General features: G+C 35.1%; 1 protein-coding gene across 2 annotated transcripts in view; it reads right to left on the bottom strand.

The window, feature by feature from the left end:
* Positions 1-21105, bottom strand: part of LOC128856094 (protein similar) — a 196371-nt gene that overhangs the window by 45542 nt on the left and 129724 nt on the right. For both annotated transcript variants that reach the window (XM_054091473.1, XM_054091472.1), the window contains one exon: positions 1503-2581. In XM_054091473.1, coding sequence (XP_053947448.1) covers positions 1503-2581 — 1079 coding nt within the window. The remainder of the gene's footprint in view (positions 1-1502; positions 2582-21105) is intronic.

The following is a 21105-nucleotide window of genomic DNA, read 5'->3' on the forward strand; positions in this document are numbered from 1 at the left end:
AATGCTTTGTATTTTCAAACCAAATCGAGAAGTAACCTCAGAGATATTAGCCATAGGAAAAATATATTTAAAAATAGTTGGGAAAAATTAAAAAAGTGATTCAGTCTTAATTAACTTTGTTTACGAAACGGTAATTTTGCTATGCGGACGATTATATATACCCTTATTTACACACTCCCTCCAAATGAACTAATGAACAAACCGAGAATGCACACTTGTGTACATACATACATATGCATTCAAGTATTAGCAAACTATATACAACTGATTTTCAGTAGCTAATTAGCGTTATCATTACAGTTTTCGCATTCTGAACGCTTCATGACTTCAAGGCTTCCGCCAAAAGTTGGTTGCTTTATAATACAACATATAATCACACCCATGAAAATATATTCGAAATTGCCGATTGTTTTTTATTTGTGCTTTTGTTTTTTAGTTTGTTAAATTTCTGGACACTGAGCCAATGTAGATATGTGCATTCAAATATTAGTACTTATAATAGCAAAGCTGCAAAACGACGAGTGCCAGAGATCAGCACTTTGATAGACTCAAATAGATAAGAGCTTTGGTTCGCTTTTGACTTCTAACCTGCTAAGTATTTTATTTCCTTAGTGTGCATCTTTTTATAAATGTACATTTTCGTACAATTTTACTACTCTTCAATTTTGAAAAACAAAAAAAATTACGTCTATTCCACATTTAAATGGCAACGCCATCGTTTATCTATACAGGAAACTTTTAAAGTGCGAATAAACATTCTTAAGCTTTTCCTTCCATTTTCTGATATCTGCATACAGTTCACCTATGTATGTATGGTCGCTTCTCAACAAACCAATAAGAGCAGCATAGAAACTTAGATTTGCCCATGAAATACTTTTGGCACAGAGTACTCCTACTTTTAGGTTCAGTTACGGCATTCGCCAGTATTTGTTGGTTATTGAAGAAATATTCAATTGCCTCTAATCTACGTTTTAAAACAAAAACAAAAAACATAAGTAAATTTCCCCATGCTCTATTACTACAGAATGCCAAATTATTTGTTGATTGATTATTTCAACGCGCCGCAGAATGTTCGCACACGTTCCACATCACAATGAAGCTTTAACGCCTTCAAGGATTAAGCTATCATCAATGAATAGCTTTCAATGACAATTTTTATGAGTTCAAAATAATCGAAAAAATATATAATATGTAAATACATACACAGTGGTGGCCAAATCAAATGCAGTTATTGCCCTGTTATAGAATATTAAATTTTGTTTATTCATTTTTTTTTTGTTCTTTCAGGATACCAAAATAAACGAATTTTCTTTCAAATCAACATCCTGCAAAACTGAACTAAAACAAGCGCGCAATTATCATGGGCGCATAATGGGGCAATCATTGCATATGATTTGGCCACTACTGTAAATGAATAAACAAATAAATAAGTCGTGTGACTGCAATGAGGCAATTGATCAAAACTAAATATTAATTATCGATTAAATGGGTTTTGTACTTACTTGTTAACTCAGTAGCGTCATCCCCGAATGTCAAAAACTTATTCATATCTTGTTGTTGCTGCTGTGTCCGAGTCTGTGTCTGCGGCTGTTGGTGATGATGTTGTTGTTGGCCACTGAGTATTGCTGCTGTGACTGTTGTTGGTGTTGTAATGGAATTGGTTTTAGCAATGTATTGTTGTTGCTTATTGCACAACTGCGAAATAGACGTAAATACGGAAGCCGTCACTGATTGGGCGCGTGGCGCAGCATTCAATGGCGGCAATGCGGCATTTGATGCATTCACAAACACCGCCGTAGTGCTGGTGGTCGCTGGCGGTAGGGGTGGCGACGATGGTGTCGGCTGTGTTGCGCTCAAATCGGCCAATGTGGCCGGACGAAATACCGATGCGGTGACCGACTTTGGGCGTTTCTCTTCGACCAATTTTGGTATGAGCAAGTTTTTATTGCTCGGATTGTTAGTAATGTTGTTCTTGTTTTTGTTGTTTGCGTTATTATCGTTGCCGATCAAACAATTCGATTGTAGATTGCGGCGCAACGGCGAAAGTGAATGTTCGCACACAATCGTTTTATTACCGTCAATCGATTTCGAGGGATTACCCAATGGGGGTGTGTCTGAGGTAGTATTCGGTTTTGCGACAATTGTTGGCGATTGTTCGCGTTTGATGGTGGTGCACAATTTGTTGGTATTGTTGTTCGAGTTGTTACTACGATCCTCGTTTAGAACGTTGTCGGTTATTGATATCAATTTTGGGGCTGGTGGTGAATTGGCTACTTTTATCGAATGAAACTCAACTTTGCAAGTTTTATTTAGTATTTCTTGATTTTCTATTTTTTCTTGTTCTTGGTGGGGTAGTTCTTGCTCAAGTTTTGATTTTTCAGTACACTCTTTTAATATGTTTTTATCATCGTCAGCTGAGTTGATGTTGTTGCTATTGTTGTTGTCGTTTTCACTCTTGTTGTTGTTGCTACAGCTATCGCTAACGTTGCTTTGATCACTTTTGCTGTCGCTTTCCTCAACTTTAAGCTTGCTTGCCTCGTATTGTGCAAGTGAATAAATCTCATTGTTGTTCTCAAGATTGCTGCAAAAATTTACACATATCGCGGGTTTTGCATTATACATTTTTGGTAACTACTTCGACGATTTTCTCGCACAATGAACACACGCAAACACAACAAGGGGAAGCATGAAACACTCGCGGTTCGGTAGGGGAGTTTTTCCGAGTGCGGATGTAAACGTTTTCGCGAATAATTTTTATTTATTTTTTAATTCAAAGCGTTTTTTTTTTTTTTTTTGCGTTTTTTGGAAAATATTATATTTACGTTTTCTTCTTTTTACTTTAAAAATATTAGGCGTTTAATATTGAATGTTATATAATATAATTTCATTAAAATTCTATTTTATATTATATTATTTTGCATCATTTTATGATATTTATATTATCATTTTATACTAAACCACGTGTTAATCTATTAATTCCCTTTTTAAAATATTCTGCCTAAAAACTTGTCGACGTAACGAAATTGGTTGTTGCGTGACTACCAGTTGGTAGTTTCCAGGCCTAAAAATCACTGTGAACGTGAAGCACCAGAAGATAAAAACAAATTCTTAAAAGCGTTTGCCCCTCACCAGGCAATGGTAAACCGCCAGCGTATTTCTGTCAAAAAAAACTCCTCATGGAAATTCATCCGCCATTAGGAGGCGGCATAAAATTGTAGGTCTCTCCAATCGCGTAAAAACACCAAAACGCATACCACAAATAGGAGACGTTCAGCCAAACAACAAACAAAGGCTGTAACAGCCAATTATATATATAAAAACGATTGCATCATTGGAAGAAAAACACGTGATTTTTACTAAAAATCGCATATGGCAAAACAAGATAAGAGAATAAATAATATGGTGCGAGATCGCGTAATTACATATAGTGGCAAATGCAAAATAAATCGAAGAAAGCTGGTGCATACGAGTAATTAAAGAGTGTGCGAGAATAAGAGCTGCTGAAGTGTGAGAACTATCAATTTGAATTAAAACAAATTTACTCTTTCTCTAATTTTCTTGGCTTGCGCTCAATACTTCACATATGCTTGTGACCTGCTCTACTCTTTGTACCCGAAAGTGCACTCAAATATTGTTACAATATTTTTACTCATACAATTGCACCATCTCACATTGCACTCAAACAGTGCGAGCACTATACTCAAGTGCATTGGAACGACGCTCAAGAGCTGCTACGGCCCAAACAATAACAAATAAATTACAGCACCACGTGAAATACTACCTTTTCCTTTAGTACCGACTAGCCCCCTTAAAAAGTAGTAAAATTCACTCCATTTTTCTTTTTATTCAACTTTGTCTCTGTCTCTATTTATTATTCACTTATTTTTTTGCTGTCCATTTTTTACCGGCAAAATTGGCGCTCATTCACTTTTGTGGCGCTCGTTTGTTCGCTCGTTCGTTCGTTCGTTCAACGGTTGGTTGGATCGCGACGAAGCGATGCACTCCGTTGCATTTTTAAGTGCCTCAACTAAATTGCAACGTAAAAACAGTGACTGCAGAGGTATGTACTTATATCTGTTTGTTTGTATGAGTTTCAATGCAATGAAATAGAATCGGTGGGTAGCGGTCGGATAATTCCTACGCCACTACAGTTGAATATTCTTAATTTTCATTTTTTGAGACTGCTGCTTTGTTTTAGCTTTACAATTGGAGGCAAATTGTTGCACGACAATTTCGGTCATACATACATATGAGCATACGCTGTAAAGAACGTTGCGTATTGTGTTTTGTTTGTATTGCATTTACAACAAGTCTATGGTTGGCGATGATGCGCACCCATTATATAAGTATGTACGAGTAAGCAAATAAGTATGCATGAAAATTTACTGCTCCACCGCGAAATACATAACCGACTACTAAAAGAAGACCTCTTCTATTCGCCAGTTTTCTGCTCGACTAACTTGACGAAAACTTGCGTGCGAAGGCAAAAACAAAGTTATCGAGCAGGATTCGCCGCTCGTGAGTATGGTTATTCCTCCGAAAACTGGTATAACTCAGTACTTTACAAACAAAATGTAATTTTAGCCAGCTCTATTCTAGCGTTGCCAAGATATGTTCATTTATACCAGTTTCTTCATCTATTCACCACTTACAAGCTTTAACTACCAGTTGGTTTCAAAATCACGCAGGGCTCACTCGAAAGCAGTAAAGTGTATTTTTCTACAATTCGAGGGCTCAAACCAAGTCAGACTTAACTGAAAGAACTCAACTTTTTCAGTGGCCTGTTAAAAGCAAATAAAAAAGTCGAAGTATCAACGAGAAGTAGTTGAGAAATAGTAATTTAAAATAAACTTAAGTGAACCGGATTCCCTACAAGGTTACATATACATAAGTAAAAATAAAAACGAGTATTAAATGGTTCTTATTTCATTCGGGATATTTAGAATGGGAAGGTGCCGATGACCAAAGAACAGCCGCTAAGTGTAACAGAGCGAACCTTTATCGGTTATTAGGTTTCGTTCATGACCTCCCGAGCACTCCAACATATTTTTTTTTTGTTTTTTTTTTGCAATTTTTAAGTAGGCGGCCTTCGGAAAACACCAAATAGATAGCCGCGCATAATAAATTTCGTAGAGTACTTTTCAAAAGTACATACATACCTATGTACATGCTTTTGTTTCTTCAACAACTGAATTATGCAACAAAAGTCGGAACTCTCATCATGCTGAGCACGCGTGCCAACCAGCAGTGAACACGCATCGAAATAATCTCGACGATAACATAGACTGCACATCGAATGTTGCGGTCAACCAAATGTAAAACACTTAATTAATTGGTAGAGATCAAGCCGAGAATGAAGCGGGTGCATCTGCATCTAGATTGGAGATCCCTCAAAAAAGCAAACAAATAAAAAAATGTTTTTCTTAAATTCCCAAGAAATTTAAGCAATGTAGTAGTACCACCGGAATTTAGAAGTGTTTAGTTATTCATGAAAATGGCACCAAATAGGTATTCAAAAATATTTTCAAGTTCAAGCAGCGTAAACCAGTCAGATTATGCTTATTGCTCTTTTCCTTTCAAGAACAACTAAATGCCCGCAACAACAAGAGCGTGATTTTAAAACAAAACAAAAAGGCAAATTGTTCTTCCAATAAAAATACGACGAGTAAAAACGAGGCACTCACGTGGCTGATAATCAAAACTGTGCAATATTTCACAATAGAAACTTGTCTGATACGGAATCTAAATTGATGCGAATAGTCTCTCAGCTTTCATTACTACCTGTAGTAGTATTAGTATGAGCGCGGCAACTTACAGTTGGGCACTTATCATCCCTAATGGAAAAAAACGCTGATACTTAATCATGGCATTATCGCAACGACTTTTAATTCATTAACACGAACCCATCAGCCATTGGACCGCATGAACGGCATGGACTGATTCAGATATTTGCCTGGAGGGCAATTCTACCCATCAATACATCAGCCACTAGACCAAAAACATGGTGTCCATCAGAATGTCACTACAAATGAAAGTAGAGTAGTAGTAAAATAGAACGGATTTTCGTCACTTCATTTTGTTTCACACGAAAGAAAAGAAAGCAAAGCAGCTGCTCTACTAATATCACCTTGTATAGATTCGCCTTGCTATGAGCCTGTTGAATTCGCCAAGGTGGGCAGACACATATGAACCCTTGGATGTCTAAATCCTAACCAGAGTGGCTCCAGTATGAATAATAATTGGCGAAAAAGTAGCTAAATGAGGGACAGTAATTAGCAAAGAAAAAAATAAGTGCTTCTCTGATAAGATAATAATGAATTTTATTGCAAAATATTCGCACTCTTTCACGGTTTGATGGATTTTTATAATATACATTGTTTTTGCCGTCTTGCTTTTTTCTGGCCTATTATTAGCCGTTGTTGTTGCTACTCCGGCGAACAGCCGCAGACTTAAGCTTTCGACTAAAAATATCTCACAGCACGAATATTTGCTTTTATATTTTCTATTTGGTTTAGTGGAAAATATTTTTAGAACTCCAACAGCGATATGCACAACAACAAAATGCTGGTGGTATCAACCGTTGAATGGGTGCAAAACAGCCGAGTGCTCAAGTCGGGTGACAATACCAACACAAGGCACCGCCCACGCCCCGCTAGTGCCAAAAAATATAGTAGATGGCTGAGGAGGGAATTGTTTGAGTCTATAGAAATTACTTATGGCAAAGTCACAGCATCAATATTCGGCAGGTTAAGTGTTTTTTGATTGCATTTATTGTTTAATGTTTTCCGAATAAACAAATAACAAAAGGTTAAGAGAAAAATAAAATTATATGTTGCAAACAATTCATGATGGGCATTATAAGCAATAGTTGCGACTAACTGCTAAAACAAAGTGACAGAAATATGAATTAAAACAAATATTAGGATTTTCGGCCAAAATTAGATTAGAATAAACAATGCTAACACACTCTTCATTTGGTGTTAGTTGCCTAATGGGTTTTAGTGCGCAAGTTCTTAGTTTAGGAGTTGTAAATTATTCAGAAATAATCTGACTGATCTATTTGAAAAACCACATTAATTGAACAAATGAATTCGGAAAGTCGATGCGTAGCTCTATGGACTGCACTAAATACATCAGAATCAACTCAGTTGATGTTTGATTTATATGTATGGGGTTATCCAATAAGAGTGCAAACATTTTTAATTGGTGTAAGAAGAAGAAATTCCTTTATAATCAGAGATAAACTCCCGGAATATATAAAGTTCTTTAAAAGTACTACAAGATTTAATTTCACGTGATAATTATAACACAAATCGATTTGAATATCATAAGATCTCGATTATTTACTACCAGAGGAGCTTTCGGTGACGTAAAGCTATGATTCAACGTAGCCTTGGCCAAAAAAAATTAACGGCGCTACATTTTGTGAACGAGGTGACAGTTAACAAGTTATAAGTACCTTAGAGTCGCTCGTTCCCACGACAGTCGGTTCTACGTAACCGGAACGACCCGGATCTATATCCGGCCAAGGATTGTCACTTCAGCAGCATTGCCCGTATATGCATGGGGAATGTTCTGCTACAACAACAACAACAACAACAACAACAACAACCTTAGAGTCGCTCTTTGTCAGGAACGTTACATTCTATTCCACACATATATAATATATAAAAAAACACGAATAAAACCCAAATTTAAATAATGTAACGAATACAAGCAAAAGCAAGAGGATTATAGGCGCGAAATCACCCAAAAATTAGTATTTATAAACGCCATATACCACCACCCTTATGCACCACCTTCGTGCATATATTTCCAAACCTTACTTCCTTTCATGAGCAGCCCTGTTATATGCAAAAATTAACAATAGAAAAAGCGATGCGTGGAATTCGCAAATTGCAAATGGATGTTCTCCCAAGGACGTGACAGTGATTTTCACCACTCCAACAGCGGTATAATACCATTTTATAACCTTCAAATATTGTTTGCGCATACGGACTTTTGACACACAAAACAAAAAAAAACAAAAAAGGGATTGCCTATTCAGCTAAAAACTGATAACCAGTCGAATACACGAATGTAATACACAGCGACAAAGATCATTAAAGATCGCGTGATGCAGTACAGGTACGGAAAAGCAAAAAGTGAGCACTTCGTATAATTTATACTACACTCGTGTTATGTACATATGCCTGTATATATGTATGTATATGCAAATTGGGCATGTACTAGCTTGACTGCAGTGATTTGCATATAAACAATTTACTTCGTAATTGATTGAATCAAAAGAAATTTGCGAAAAGCAAATGAGGCAATGAAATAGGCAGATACGAGTGCAGGAGTTGTTGATGAGGGGTAATAGTGGCACAGATTTTACAGAGTAGATCGGACAATATGTATATGTGAGTGCGCAAACACGAGTGAAATGACCAAGAGCTCTGATAGCCGAACTTAAAAATAAGTTCACATAACTTAGGCCAGCCTACCATAGCAGCAGCACCTGTTTCTGGTTAACCTAGAACCCGCTTGACTTAGAAAATATAGAAAGCTTTTTTTCAGATTCCTAAGTTATGTATATTACGTAAATTGAGAGAAGAGAGGGAATCATGCTGACCTATCATTTGTTCAACTATTCTCCACAATATCCCATACAAAAAAGGTGTTTCGTATAAGTGCTCATCATGGGGAAGCATTTGAAAGCGAAAATAAAGACAGAGCGAGCAGATAAGTGAACCAAAACATAGTAAAAGTGGACGATGGGAAATATCGTGTGTGCAATCGTGATGACGTGCTGAGTAACAAACCTCAAAGTTTCTATGAAAACTAAGTTCAGTATTGGCCAACAGAGTTCTAATTTTACAATATATCGTAGATCTCGGTCTCATAATAGACAACCTCTTGGCGGAACAATCGCAAAAATAAAATAAATTGAGGATGAGAGGGCAACTAGCAGAAACAGAACCAACAACTTTCATAAAAAAATTTACAAAAAATTAAGTTTTTTATTTGGTTTAATTACAATCATTTCAACGGATTAAGATACAAAGCGCGGGAGCAAGGTTGGCTCTGGGAAGCAAATAGCAAAACTAATGCGCATTTATGGATGTTACAAAGCCACTGCACTGAAAAAATAGTAAACTTTTGAGGTTTCGCCGTGAATTTATGGCTATATTATTCTATATTTTTTTGTTTTATTTATTTTTGCACTTTTATGGCGGCGAGTTTGTGTAATTTTTCTGCGTATTCCTCTTCCTGCCTCTTTATTAATTTGTATTTATATGCCCATACAAGTGTATGTCATCAGTGACGCTTTGCATCTACCGGTAGATGATTATTCCCTCCTAGCCCTCCCTTTGCAGCTAAAACACGAGATTTGCGTAGATTTTTACGATCAATTTTTATTGTGTAAATTCACATATGCATAAGCCAGCCACGTATACTCGAAACTGTAGGCATAGCCACACAAATACACTTACATAAATATACACAAAGTCATCTCGGTGCACAAAAACAAATATGCACATATATACTGGAGCTGAGAAGCTGCAAATGAAGAGCACATGCAGCAGAAATATTTAATGAATGCCTGCCTGCCTGTCATAAAAGCCTCCCGCAACCATTTTATTTGCTAGCGCCCTCCTTTCCTTGAACTCTTTCGTCGCCTTATTTATGCGTTCGATCGTAAATTTATTCAAATAATCTCAATGAGTCGATTTATTCTACAAAATACGCAAGTTTCGGAATCGTTCCCTTGCATTTCTCTCAAAGCTCACCTTTGGATAGCCTCTATTAAAATTTGCCTATTAGAGAATCCTTTAAGTAGAGAAATTCCTATATGAGTATTTTTACAAATAATTTAAAAGCACGTCCGATATGGAAGGAAAGAAAAGAAATCCACTTTCTGAATCATTTAAGATTGAATTGGAGAAAAATTATTTCCCCATTTTATAAAAGCAGGTTTTAATAACCGCAATTTCGTATGTATACAGACCGCTTTGAAATTTCCATAAAACTACAGGAGACAACAATTGAAAAATGTGAGAAACCAGTAGAAGGTATAAGAAAATATCAAATAGAGGAAACAAACAAGAACGTGGAAAAACAAACAAAGGATCTAAATAGTAAGTAACGGCAGGCCCTGAACACATGAAAAGAAACGCTCTTTTGACAGGCTAGTCACAATTAAGCAAACTGTTCACACTGCTCTTGTTTTTCGTTATACCAGTGGTATGTAGCTAAAAGCTAAAGTGATCCGCTCGTAGATGTAAGACTATTTGCAGATGTGAAATATTTGTTTGTTGTTTTTTTTTGCGTTTTTTGAACATCGTTGTATGGTTTTTGGCATTTTAATTCTTTTGTCATTTTACACTTACACGGAATGACGTTTCTTGCAGAAATTTATAGGTTATGCCGTTGTTATGTATTTTCCCCCTTGAATCTCCACAAAATTTTTTAACTTTTTTAAGATTCTAAAACCATTTTTAGTTTAACTAAACTTTAAATTTTAGAAAATTAAATTCCTCACTCACATTTGCATTTGATTTTAATTTTTATTATAAATAACGCATTTGCAGCGTATTTTTCTTGAAAACTTTTTATTACCCGAAAATCACTTTTCCCAACGAGTATGTGCGTATGTGTACTTGAACGAGAAAATTGCCACAATTGCATTCTTTTTATAGTATTTTATCTTTAAACACTTGAATAATAAAATCAAATATTTTCAGCAAAAATTCCAATAAATTGTTTGCTTTAGGTTTGGAAAGTTTCGATAGCTCAATGGCCAACAAGAAAATTCAGCACTCGGAGTCTTTTTTCTTCACCAAGAACTGCAAATACATGCACGATTCAATTGGATTTTACATAAGACTCACATAAAATTTACTTTTTGAATTAATGTATTTGCACAATGATTTTCTCAGCTAATTTTCAAATTCAATTAATTATTTTTATTTTAATAAATTTGCCTAATTTCTTTTCAATATTTTCGATTTCTGCTGGCTGGTGCTTTGATTTTTTTCTCTACTATCTGCATTAATTATGTCACTTGTACACCTCTTTAACTTTAAAAGCTTAACAACATTTTTTCTGCATTTCAAGTGATTAAATTTTCTTTCGATGAATTTTTCTGAATTAATAAGTTTACACCGAAAATGGCAAAACAAAAATTTAAAGTAAGGAGATTTATACTTTTTAATCTTTTATATTCGCTTGGTATATAAAACGTAGCACTTTTCGGAGGTATGCCAGAAAAATAACAGTACTACAAAAATTATTCGCCGTTGACACGATAAGTGCTTTTTCTTTTTCCTTTTGTTTTCATTTTTTGCGTTTCTTTTAATGAATTCTCTTTTCGCGAATGTGTAGGTGTTATTTGAGTTTGTTGGGTTGCATATTTATTTCTTTTTCGCAACACACAATAGCCTTTTTTAAAGCAAAAAAAAACGTACACACTTTACCTTTCTTTGGTTTTAATTTTTGTTTAACATTTTTCTTAAATATTCAATTACTAATGTTGCACAATTTATTTTTAACTGTATTTGTTTATTTAACTTTCAAACACACTTTTCTGTGTTGACTGCTTGATAAAAAAAAATTAATAGTTTCGAGTTTCAGTTCCGTTGTAAGACACACAAGCGAATTCGTCAACGTTCCTACGACCAGTGCACAGTTTGCTGCTGCAAAATGAAGTAAACGTATGCCAAACAGCCTGATTGTCTGCCTTAAATGCCGCCGAATCGGGGAGCAAAACTCAGCGAGTGGAAACTCACGTACGTACATACCAACAAACGTACATAAAGCAGGGAGCATGTCAACGGAGCACAACCACAGCTGGCTCACGCGATGCGCATTGGGCCCCCCTCACGCCTCATGCCTGATTTATTACCCTACACAGCGCTCACACTCAATCAGGTATGCGAAACAGAAGCAACGAGTCAGAACGAAACTAGTTCTTCAACGAGAGTACCCAAGGAATCTGATTGAGCAAATGAGTGATAATTATAGAGAGCATAAGCGAGCAACCATTGGCATTAGATAATACAGTCAGTGTTGCCAGGAGGTTGCGAAAAATTGGAGCATAAGTGAAGCCTAAAATGTTTCAACATGTTTGAAAAAAATCCCATCATTTTAATGGACTATTTCGGGAAAGCGTTTGTGTTTCACTTTAATAACTATTACCCGTATTTTATTTTTTTTTTTTTAAATAAAAAAGTTGCCGTGTCTTTGTAAGTTCTTGATTGTATAATGTACAGAAACAAAGAATGTTTTTTAATAATTATTATTTGATTGGTGTTGAGAAAAATATCAAAATATCAAATCCCCTGAAAATTCATCCATACGGTATCACTGAATACATTTAAAGGCTTAATTTAGCATCTGGGAAACAAGCAGAAAAATTATACAGGAGGAGAAGCGAAGAGTATAGCTCTGAGCGAACATCTATAGCAAGCAAACATCCACTACAATTTTAATATACATATAGTATGTACTATGTATGCATGTATGTTATATTACAAACGTACTCGTACAAGTTTATGCGCTTGCGCGAGCTAAGAGAATCAACAGAGAGTTTGTGGATGTAATGAATATAAGCGTTACGAGTATTATAAAAAGCGCATGATTGGTGAGTACTTTAAAAGTAAAGAGCGAATGTAAAAAATATAAAAACCAAAACGAAAAACATTCTGTAAAGCGGCGAAATTCTCCAAATTGTGGTAAATTCTAGAGCACGAAACTCAAAGTGAAAAAAAATGAAAGTAAACATGGGGAAATTAAATAATTCGTATAGAATATATGTCTTTTCTTCACCACCAACACCGAGAGCATTATTTATTTTCTTTTTTGTTTTGATTTAAGAAGAAGGGAGTAAACGAAAATTCAACTTATGAAGAAGATGGGAGAGCACAAGCACCAATGCGTCTCTGCAAACACTCTCATATAGTAAAGCAATTTATGGTATTTTCAAATGGTCGGTTATAGCTGTATTTGTTGTTATTGTTATGTTTATTTTCTTTTTCTGCGCTTCGAACAGGGAAAACAAAAAACTGAATAGCTGAAAATTCTAACGAAGATATACGAATGTGCATACATAGTTGAAAGTGAGTGATAAGCAAGGTAGAACTGATGAAGAACTTTTCAAGATAAATCAAATTCAATAAACAAACTTCGAGTTTAGTGATAAGAATGATGCCAAACGCTGATGAAGATGATAATGACGTGCTGTTGATGAAACAAATTAGCAATTAACACTGTACAACAGCGAAAGAGCTCACGCTATTTCTCAACCCATTCGCCCAAGCATTTTAGACTAACCAAATGTTCACTATGGGGAAAAGCCTCATATGCACTAACAACCACTTTACATACCCACTAAAGCCAATTCATCCAAAATCCTTCTGCCACAACGGATCACTAAGCAGGGCCTAGTATAACTGCTACAATAACAGTTACACGAGAAGCACTATCCATTTTTACGCCGCGGCTCATGAGATGATTTTATTGTACAAATGTAAAGAACAGCATTTAATAGAAAAATACGACATCTATGTATAACGACAACAACAAAAACATCAATTGCAGATATATATACATATAATCTTATCATACTATATACCCTATCCAAAAATAGCAATTAGCTTCTTTATCTTACACAACGAAGTCGCACCATGGACCCTCCACTTTAGAAATATACAAGGTGGCGTAAAAGTTATCAATTTTGAATTCGAATATATTTTTTACTAAATAAAAAAAATTAGTTTGAGTGATTGAAATCTTCAGTTTGGCCACTGTCCAGTGCACAAATGTCAAATATGATTGACATACGGCGCCATTTGCAAAAATTATAAACCTTCCGATGGGGTGATTAATTTTGCGCCACTTTGTGCTTTTCACATACATACATATGTATATTCTTCAAGAGTAGCGCAACTCAATTCTATTCAAAACCGAATATTTATTTTCGTGCCCCTCATACTGCATATCTCTACCTAGAAAGGAGAAGAGCAACTCGGATTTGTTGGAAGCTTTTATGATTTTCCCCAAGTTATACAACTTGACACTGAACTGGTATTTTCCTTTCGCACTATCTGTAAAACAATATTAATATGTGGAATATCGATTGTGTTGTTGTTGCCACTTTGATTGCAGTTACTCCCACTTACGTAGACTTAAGCCAAAAATTTATAAGCATTACTATGGCAGGTATCTTTGAAGTGCCTTCCAATAATTACTTTTAAGCTTTATTTGCACAGAGCACTCGGTTCCAGTGATAAAGTGGATAACACCTCAATTAGCAGTGTGAACAGAGGGAAGCGCTAACAGGTACACCGACACTCACATTTGTGCATGCATCTTTATAAATATATATTTAAGTATTCATGTTATTGTTGATAATTACTACTGCCTACTTGCTTTTTATTAAAAGTATTTATGTATGCGTGCATAGTAGTGTATTTTTGCATATGGTACACCTGCTTCCATTTTCAAATTAGCGCCAAAAATTTGCAAGCACTTGCGAACACAACAGTTGTAACTGCCACAGGTTATCAGCCCTGCAACGATCATCCATGTACGAGTATATGCATACACTCATAAAAACAAAATATGTATGGCATATTTGTGCATAATGTCTTATTATACTTAGTAGAAGATAAGGTACACTGACTACCGAAAACAGTTGTGTTATGGAGGCGAGACTGCACTTGTGTGCGCTGGCTTATCTCCGAGCACAGTACGTGCTTAGGTGTCCACCAATGTTACATTTGAACAGCAAATATTAGATCACGTTTCGAAATTTTCCAAGCAGCATGCGTAGAATATTGCCGATAAGGTGCTGAATTAAGAGATAAAGAGTGCTATTGGAAAGTAGCCCGAGCGTACACTTGACAAACAGGCGATAGTATACTCCTTCATCAAACATCACGTTCCTATAATTTCATTAGTATACTCGCAACTGCAAAAAAAGATCTGCATTTATAAATTCAGATACAAACCTACAAAAATGTGTGCATCTGTATGGGTTCTTTAAGAAGTTTTATTTGAAATATAAATATTTAATGAAATATTTTCTGCAGTAGTAGGCGTGCCTGGTAACCGGGGAAAGGTAAAATTTGTTTGTTGCGCTTTACTGCAAATGTCATTACACAAAGAAACATTTCTTGAAATCAATCAAAACCACTGTAACCACAAATGTCAGCATAGATCCTCCTCCTACCAACTCACAATAAGATCTATTCCCTACAAGAATTGAATGATTGGAACTAATACATACACCATTTTTCTACTACTACATATGCAAATACTTGCAATATTTTTGCTTCCGATATGAAATAGCGCAAAAGGGCCAATCCGATTTCCATGCAAAAAACTGATAAAAAAGGGTGAAAAAATAATGTCAGATCGCTTAAAAAGATAATAGTTTCGTGCATTGAAAATAGATGTAAGTGTTTGACACCCGCATGATTTCTCATTTCCAAGAAAAATTATTAAAAACAAAATTTTTCAGATGGCTAATAATTCGGAAATAATGAACCAGAACTAAATAATGCGCAAATGTGAAAAGTGGCGCACTCAGTTTGTCCGATGGCGGGTGAAATTGGTGATAGGGCTCAAGACGAAAAAGCCAATATGCTCCTCTTCAAGTTCTACACTGCACTGCAAGAGTTCGAATAACCACGACAACCGGTTCTATGTTACCGAAACAACCCGCATCTTTATCCCACCATGGACTGCTACTCCGGCAACATTCCCTGTACAAATATGATAATTATTTTGAAAGCTTTAAGAAAATAAAGCGAAAATATATAACCGAGCAATTTACTTATGATGGATATTTACATCAAATTTGGCTAAAACTCCACTGTGTCTATGGACTTGTCATATCTGATGATTTTAGCGTTGACGACAAAAAACATTAGATTGAGTAAATTAGCTATATGTTAAATTTGGCGATAAAATCTAGAAGTGAGAGGCAAACGCATACATAAACAAACGTCTCAGCAACTTTGACACATTGGAATTAAAAATGCGATAGAAACTTCGCTCTGAGCATTGCCGAATATTTTGATCGTAGGATAGGTCAAATTGCCGTCCCTGCTCTTGCAGCGTTGTTACAACACTACATACTTCAAATTTTTGCTCACAAAGCGTTGCATACTTTAGTGAGTAACTTCACACATTTATCGATTTAATATATTTTAAAAGCGTTTATTAATCTAGGCAAAACAAGGATTGATTCTGTAATTGCAATTATGTATGGATGTGCGCACATAACAAACAGCGCTTTAATGCTAAATATGTATGTATGTATGTATAACATAGGCGAATACAAACTTTTAGCTAACTATGTAAGTGAGTAAGCTCTCTGCCAACAGCTGCAAGCACGATATGGAGAATTATTTTTTACGCTTACGGTTTCACAATTTCTCCAATAAGCAGAGGTTGGTTGAAAATAAAATGATTTAAGAATCTCTGAAAGTTGTGAAATTTTTCTGAATCCGAAATTTAAAAAAAAAATTAAAACAGTTACATATTATTAAATGTATGTATTAATTGGCATATGTTGAATATGTCGGGGACGATTCTAGATAAGTAGGGGCTTAAGGGGGGCCTCTACTGTAAAACTTAAAAAAAATCGATTTTTTACTTTTTGTTGAAACATACTCAGAAACAACTCCAGAATGTTCCATGAAAATCTTAAAAAGAAATCTTGAATAGTTTTCAAGTTATAAAAGTTTTAGCAAAGCAGGTATAAACTGAGCGCTCGAGCGGTTTACGGTCATATGCGCTTGATAATGCGCTTGTTTAAGCGTGTTTTTCTCGAAACCACGTTTTCAAAATTGCCCACATCACAGCTCCGTGAAAAATTAACATATCAAGCTCAAACTTTGATAGTATATTTTTAACAATATTTACTAGTTTTTAAAGCTATGGTGGGAAAAAATTTATTATTTATAACCCCTTTTTTAATAACAAAATGACAACAAAAAAATGTCGATTTTTTAAAAAACTTCAAAAATTTTACAAAAAAATTTTTTTTTTTGCAAGTAATAGGCTTAACAACTAAAAATAATGATATATAATAAAAAAAAATTGGTTTTTTTCATTTCAGATTTTTTTTAAATGCGCGACAGTGTGGGCAGATTTCAAAAGGCGTTTCGGGGGAGCGGCTGTACAGCTGCCATTTTGAAATGAAAATAAATTTAAAAAATTTTTTTGTACACTCAAGACCTGTGTTTATGTAACCCTAAACTTTTTTTTACTAATTAAATTAATACAAGTATGAAAACAAAATCCATGAAAATTTGATTTTTACAGTAGAATCCCCCCTTAACCAGCTATAATATCCAGCTCGTAATTTCCCACAGTAACACGGGTCACACGATGCACCTAAAGCTCTTCGTCTGCAATGGGCGTATGTTCGAACTGAATGATCTTTTCATAAGTATTATTATTAACGTATAACTATTCCTCGATTGGAACACTTAAAAAAGTTCGGACTGATTAACATGCGGAGTTGGAGCAATTATATAAAAGCAAGCTTGGAATTTTACTCGACGTATCCATTCACTAAGATTTTTTATTGTTTTAAAGTTTCTGGTCCAAGGAGTTGTGATAGAAAATCGTTTGTCAAGCATTCGGCAAGCTGAAGTGAAACATCCTTTAGTCAATATGAAGAACGTTGGATAATAAAAAGTAATCAATATGAGTCAAGCGAAATCGATGACTGCTACACCTACGCACACGCATATGTATTTGTGAATATTACAAAAAAAGTCAAAAACTGTCATTAGGGCTATCAGCGACAAGCGCACGTGTCACCCACCATTTACCGGCGTGGAGCATTTCGTGAACGCGAGAATAAAAATACATTTTTCAAATATAAATAAATAACGAAATTATTGCCGCTGTCGCAGTTGAATTGCCCCAACGAGCCACGTTGCCGTCTGTACAGTCAGTCACAGTTCATCGTATTATTGTTATGCGAAAACTTGAAATATTTGTAGATAGAAGAGTTCTGCCAAAGGGCACTGTTGTATTGATATTAAAAACCTTGCCTCCGCTCTCCACTAGCATAGATTATGGTCCGGCACCCGGGGCCTACTTTCCACAAGACTTTCAAACTAGTCTTTGGGGAAGTACTTCGAAACTGAAAACTTCTTCGATTTTTGTTTAACTAATTTCGACGGGTTTCGCAACGCGACGTCAATCTTAAATGAGTAAGCCAATTTACCTGCTCTCCGAGCTACCTGTCTTTGATGTGTTTTCGCTATTTAAAATTTTGTATTTCAATGTGTGCGAAAATGTTTACGAACTGTTTCGTTCGTTCGCCATTTGACGATTTTTTTTTATACATCAAAACACTTGCCCCTGAATGGGAAAACAATTATTTTGCTACCTGTAATCATGATTGCGCTCTTATGTGACAATCTGTTTGACATAATTTCCCAAAGCAATACATAAGAATTATAAATTAATAAAATATTACACAAATTTTCTAAGCCAAAATATTCCGCGCAAACTGTATTGAAATTTGCAGGGTAAGCGTATGAAAATTAAAAACCAAATTCGACGAAAAAGAAATCAAGCAACTGAAAAAAGTCATTAGTAAATAAATCCGCTAGGGAAAGTATCCAAGCCAAAATCCATTAGCTTATCTACCCGATAAAATGTAGCAATCAAATAATGAAACAGAAGCAGAAATTGAAGAAAGTACGTCATATTTTAGTATACTGAAACAGATATGAAAAATGTATTTTTCTGCTGGATATTTAAAATTAGCTTCACTTGCAGTACGCCGCACAGTGGCATGGCTTCATATATTTTTTGGAAACAAGTAGGAGTACCGCCAGAATACAAATAAAGACATAATAAAGACAGAGGCGTTAAAAGAAACTATAACTTGATTTTGCCCAAATTCTAAAACTAATTAACTTAAAAGCTACTTTGCATGGGCAAGCGATAATTATTGATTCATTGATTAAGGTAAATTAAGAAAAACGAATGAATTAATGAAATTTTATCTTCAAATTGTTTTCCATTCCCATAAAACTTTTATTTCATTCTCACAAGTTCTTATTCATTTAATTCTATCCGATCTTCCTCGAAATATCCTTCCTGTAAAAAATAAAACGCCAAACCCCCTTTGTTCCTACTCTAATTTATGAACAAACAAACAGTGTCCAAACTATTGAAACATTTTTATCCAACAGCTTTCAATTCTGTGACTGCATCGTCTAGTTCCAATATCTTTTTACTTGGTTGGCGTCCTACACTACTTATGAAAGGATCAGATGATGCAAACAGATTATTAAAACATAAGGATTTGTTAAAGGTCTATTGCATTTTCGTGAAAAACTCAATCTGTGCATTCTGTAATCTGAAGTACGGACTTCTGCTTCCTAGGAGGAGGCAACTAGGTTGGTCATCAGCCAGTGATACTTAAAACATAACTACTGAAAAAAGCTTTTTATGGTATTCCAAATTCGAAGTAAAGAATTTTGTTTACGAATTTACTTTTTAGCATTGCATTATTTTTCATAAGAGATTTGCTTGTATATGATAGTTTCTGGTGTTAAGCTCCAAAGTATGCAACAAATTTTAACACAAATTTTCATTAATCATTTTATTGAACTTTCTCAGAAAAATTGTGTTTATTCGGCAATCGAGGAAAGACATAAAAATTGTTGAAAAATGGACTTTTTACCTCCAAAATACTACGGCCCGCCGCTGAACGCCAGGAAAATATAAAATATAAATATTTAATTCATCAGGTTTTCATTATTCTTCTCCGCTGCTGCGCTTCAGACGTTTCTTGAAACAAACGTCAAATGAGTTTTGTGAATTAAAATATTTCATATTCATATTTTATTATTAGCTACTTATGCTAAACATTTTTCTTGTGCAATTTTAAGTATGATCCTCGTATGTTAGGGATAAATATGAACTTAATGAAAACTTATTTATTTATGTAACGGTGGGTGTGCCCTAGTATGATAATGTATAGTATTCTTGGTTCGACCCTCACTGTGGACATTACAGCTAGCCACCCTCGGATGGAAAAATATAGGGTTTTTTCTCAAAACACCTTCCAAGACGTATTCGCCAGTAAAACTATTTGTTTATATTCACCTCCAAAAATGACGCGTAGATGTCAGTAGTGACCTAGACCGTTCTTTTTTTACATCATCTTTGACATTTGTCAAGTAGACAGATATACAATTTTACTCAATAGAAAACGCGTTAAAATAATTAAAACTTATTATGAAAATAGTCGGCTTTTAACCAAATCGTGCGAATGCGGCAATAATTCAAAGGTTGGTGAAGAAATTTCAAGCAACTGGTTCTGTCGAGGGCAAAGGAAGAAGAAGAAAAGAAAGGCAGGCCAAAAACTGGATGATCTATTGAGAATGTTGCGGCTGTAGCGCAAGTGTTACTGATCAGCCTTTAACATCGATATCTCGATGTTCTCAACAATCGACAGCTCGTCGGATTTTACTTGTAGACGTTCTAAGCGTGGGCATATAACATTACTACCACCAATATAACTGCTTTAAATCATTTTTTGAAAGATTGTAACTTAACTGCTATGATTTAATATGATTTGCTAATAATAACACAGACGGTTCTATCTATCTATCGAGTTGTAGGCCCTGGCAGCTAGTACTCGTTCTTGTATTAGTTTTAGTATTATATATTAATTCTAATAAATAAATAAATAAATAAAATCTTTAATAATTTATAAATTAGTTGCCTTTGTTTCTGGTAACAGAACCGGTGAGTTTTACCTTCAGGTTCTCAGGGCTGTAACGAGCGTATTATTTAAGTTAGTCCTGCAGATGTACAGTAACTACACTTTTAAGTGCTTGCATTCGGGAAGCCCAGGCCATAAACAAAAACTTTCATTGTATTTGACTACCATAAGTTTTCATTTTGTACAACAATCTGGAGGAATAGAAAAATATGACTAACTGTAAAAGTAAAGCAGTGTAACAAATCGAAATTTTAAAATGTATTTTTAACCAACGCTGGAGTCAACTTCTCGCTTCGTCACTAGAACAGCACAACAGTTGCCAATCTGTGAGAGCTGCATTAAAACTGGCATAC

The sequence above is a fragment of the Anastrepha ludens genome, chromosome 2 (assembly GCF_028408465.1).
Source record: "Anastrepha ludens isolate Willacy chromosome 2, idAnaLude1.1, whole genome shotgun sequence".
NCBI classification, from domain to species: Eukaryota; Metazoa; Arthropoda; class Insecta; order Diptera; family Tephritidae; genus Anastrepha; species Anastrepha ludens.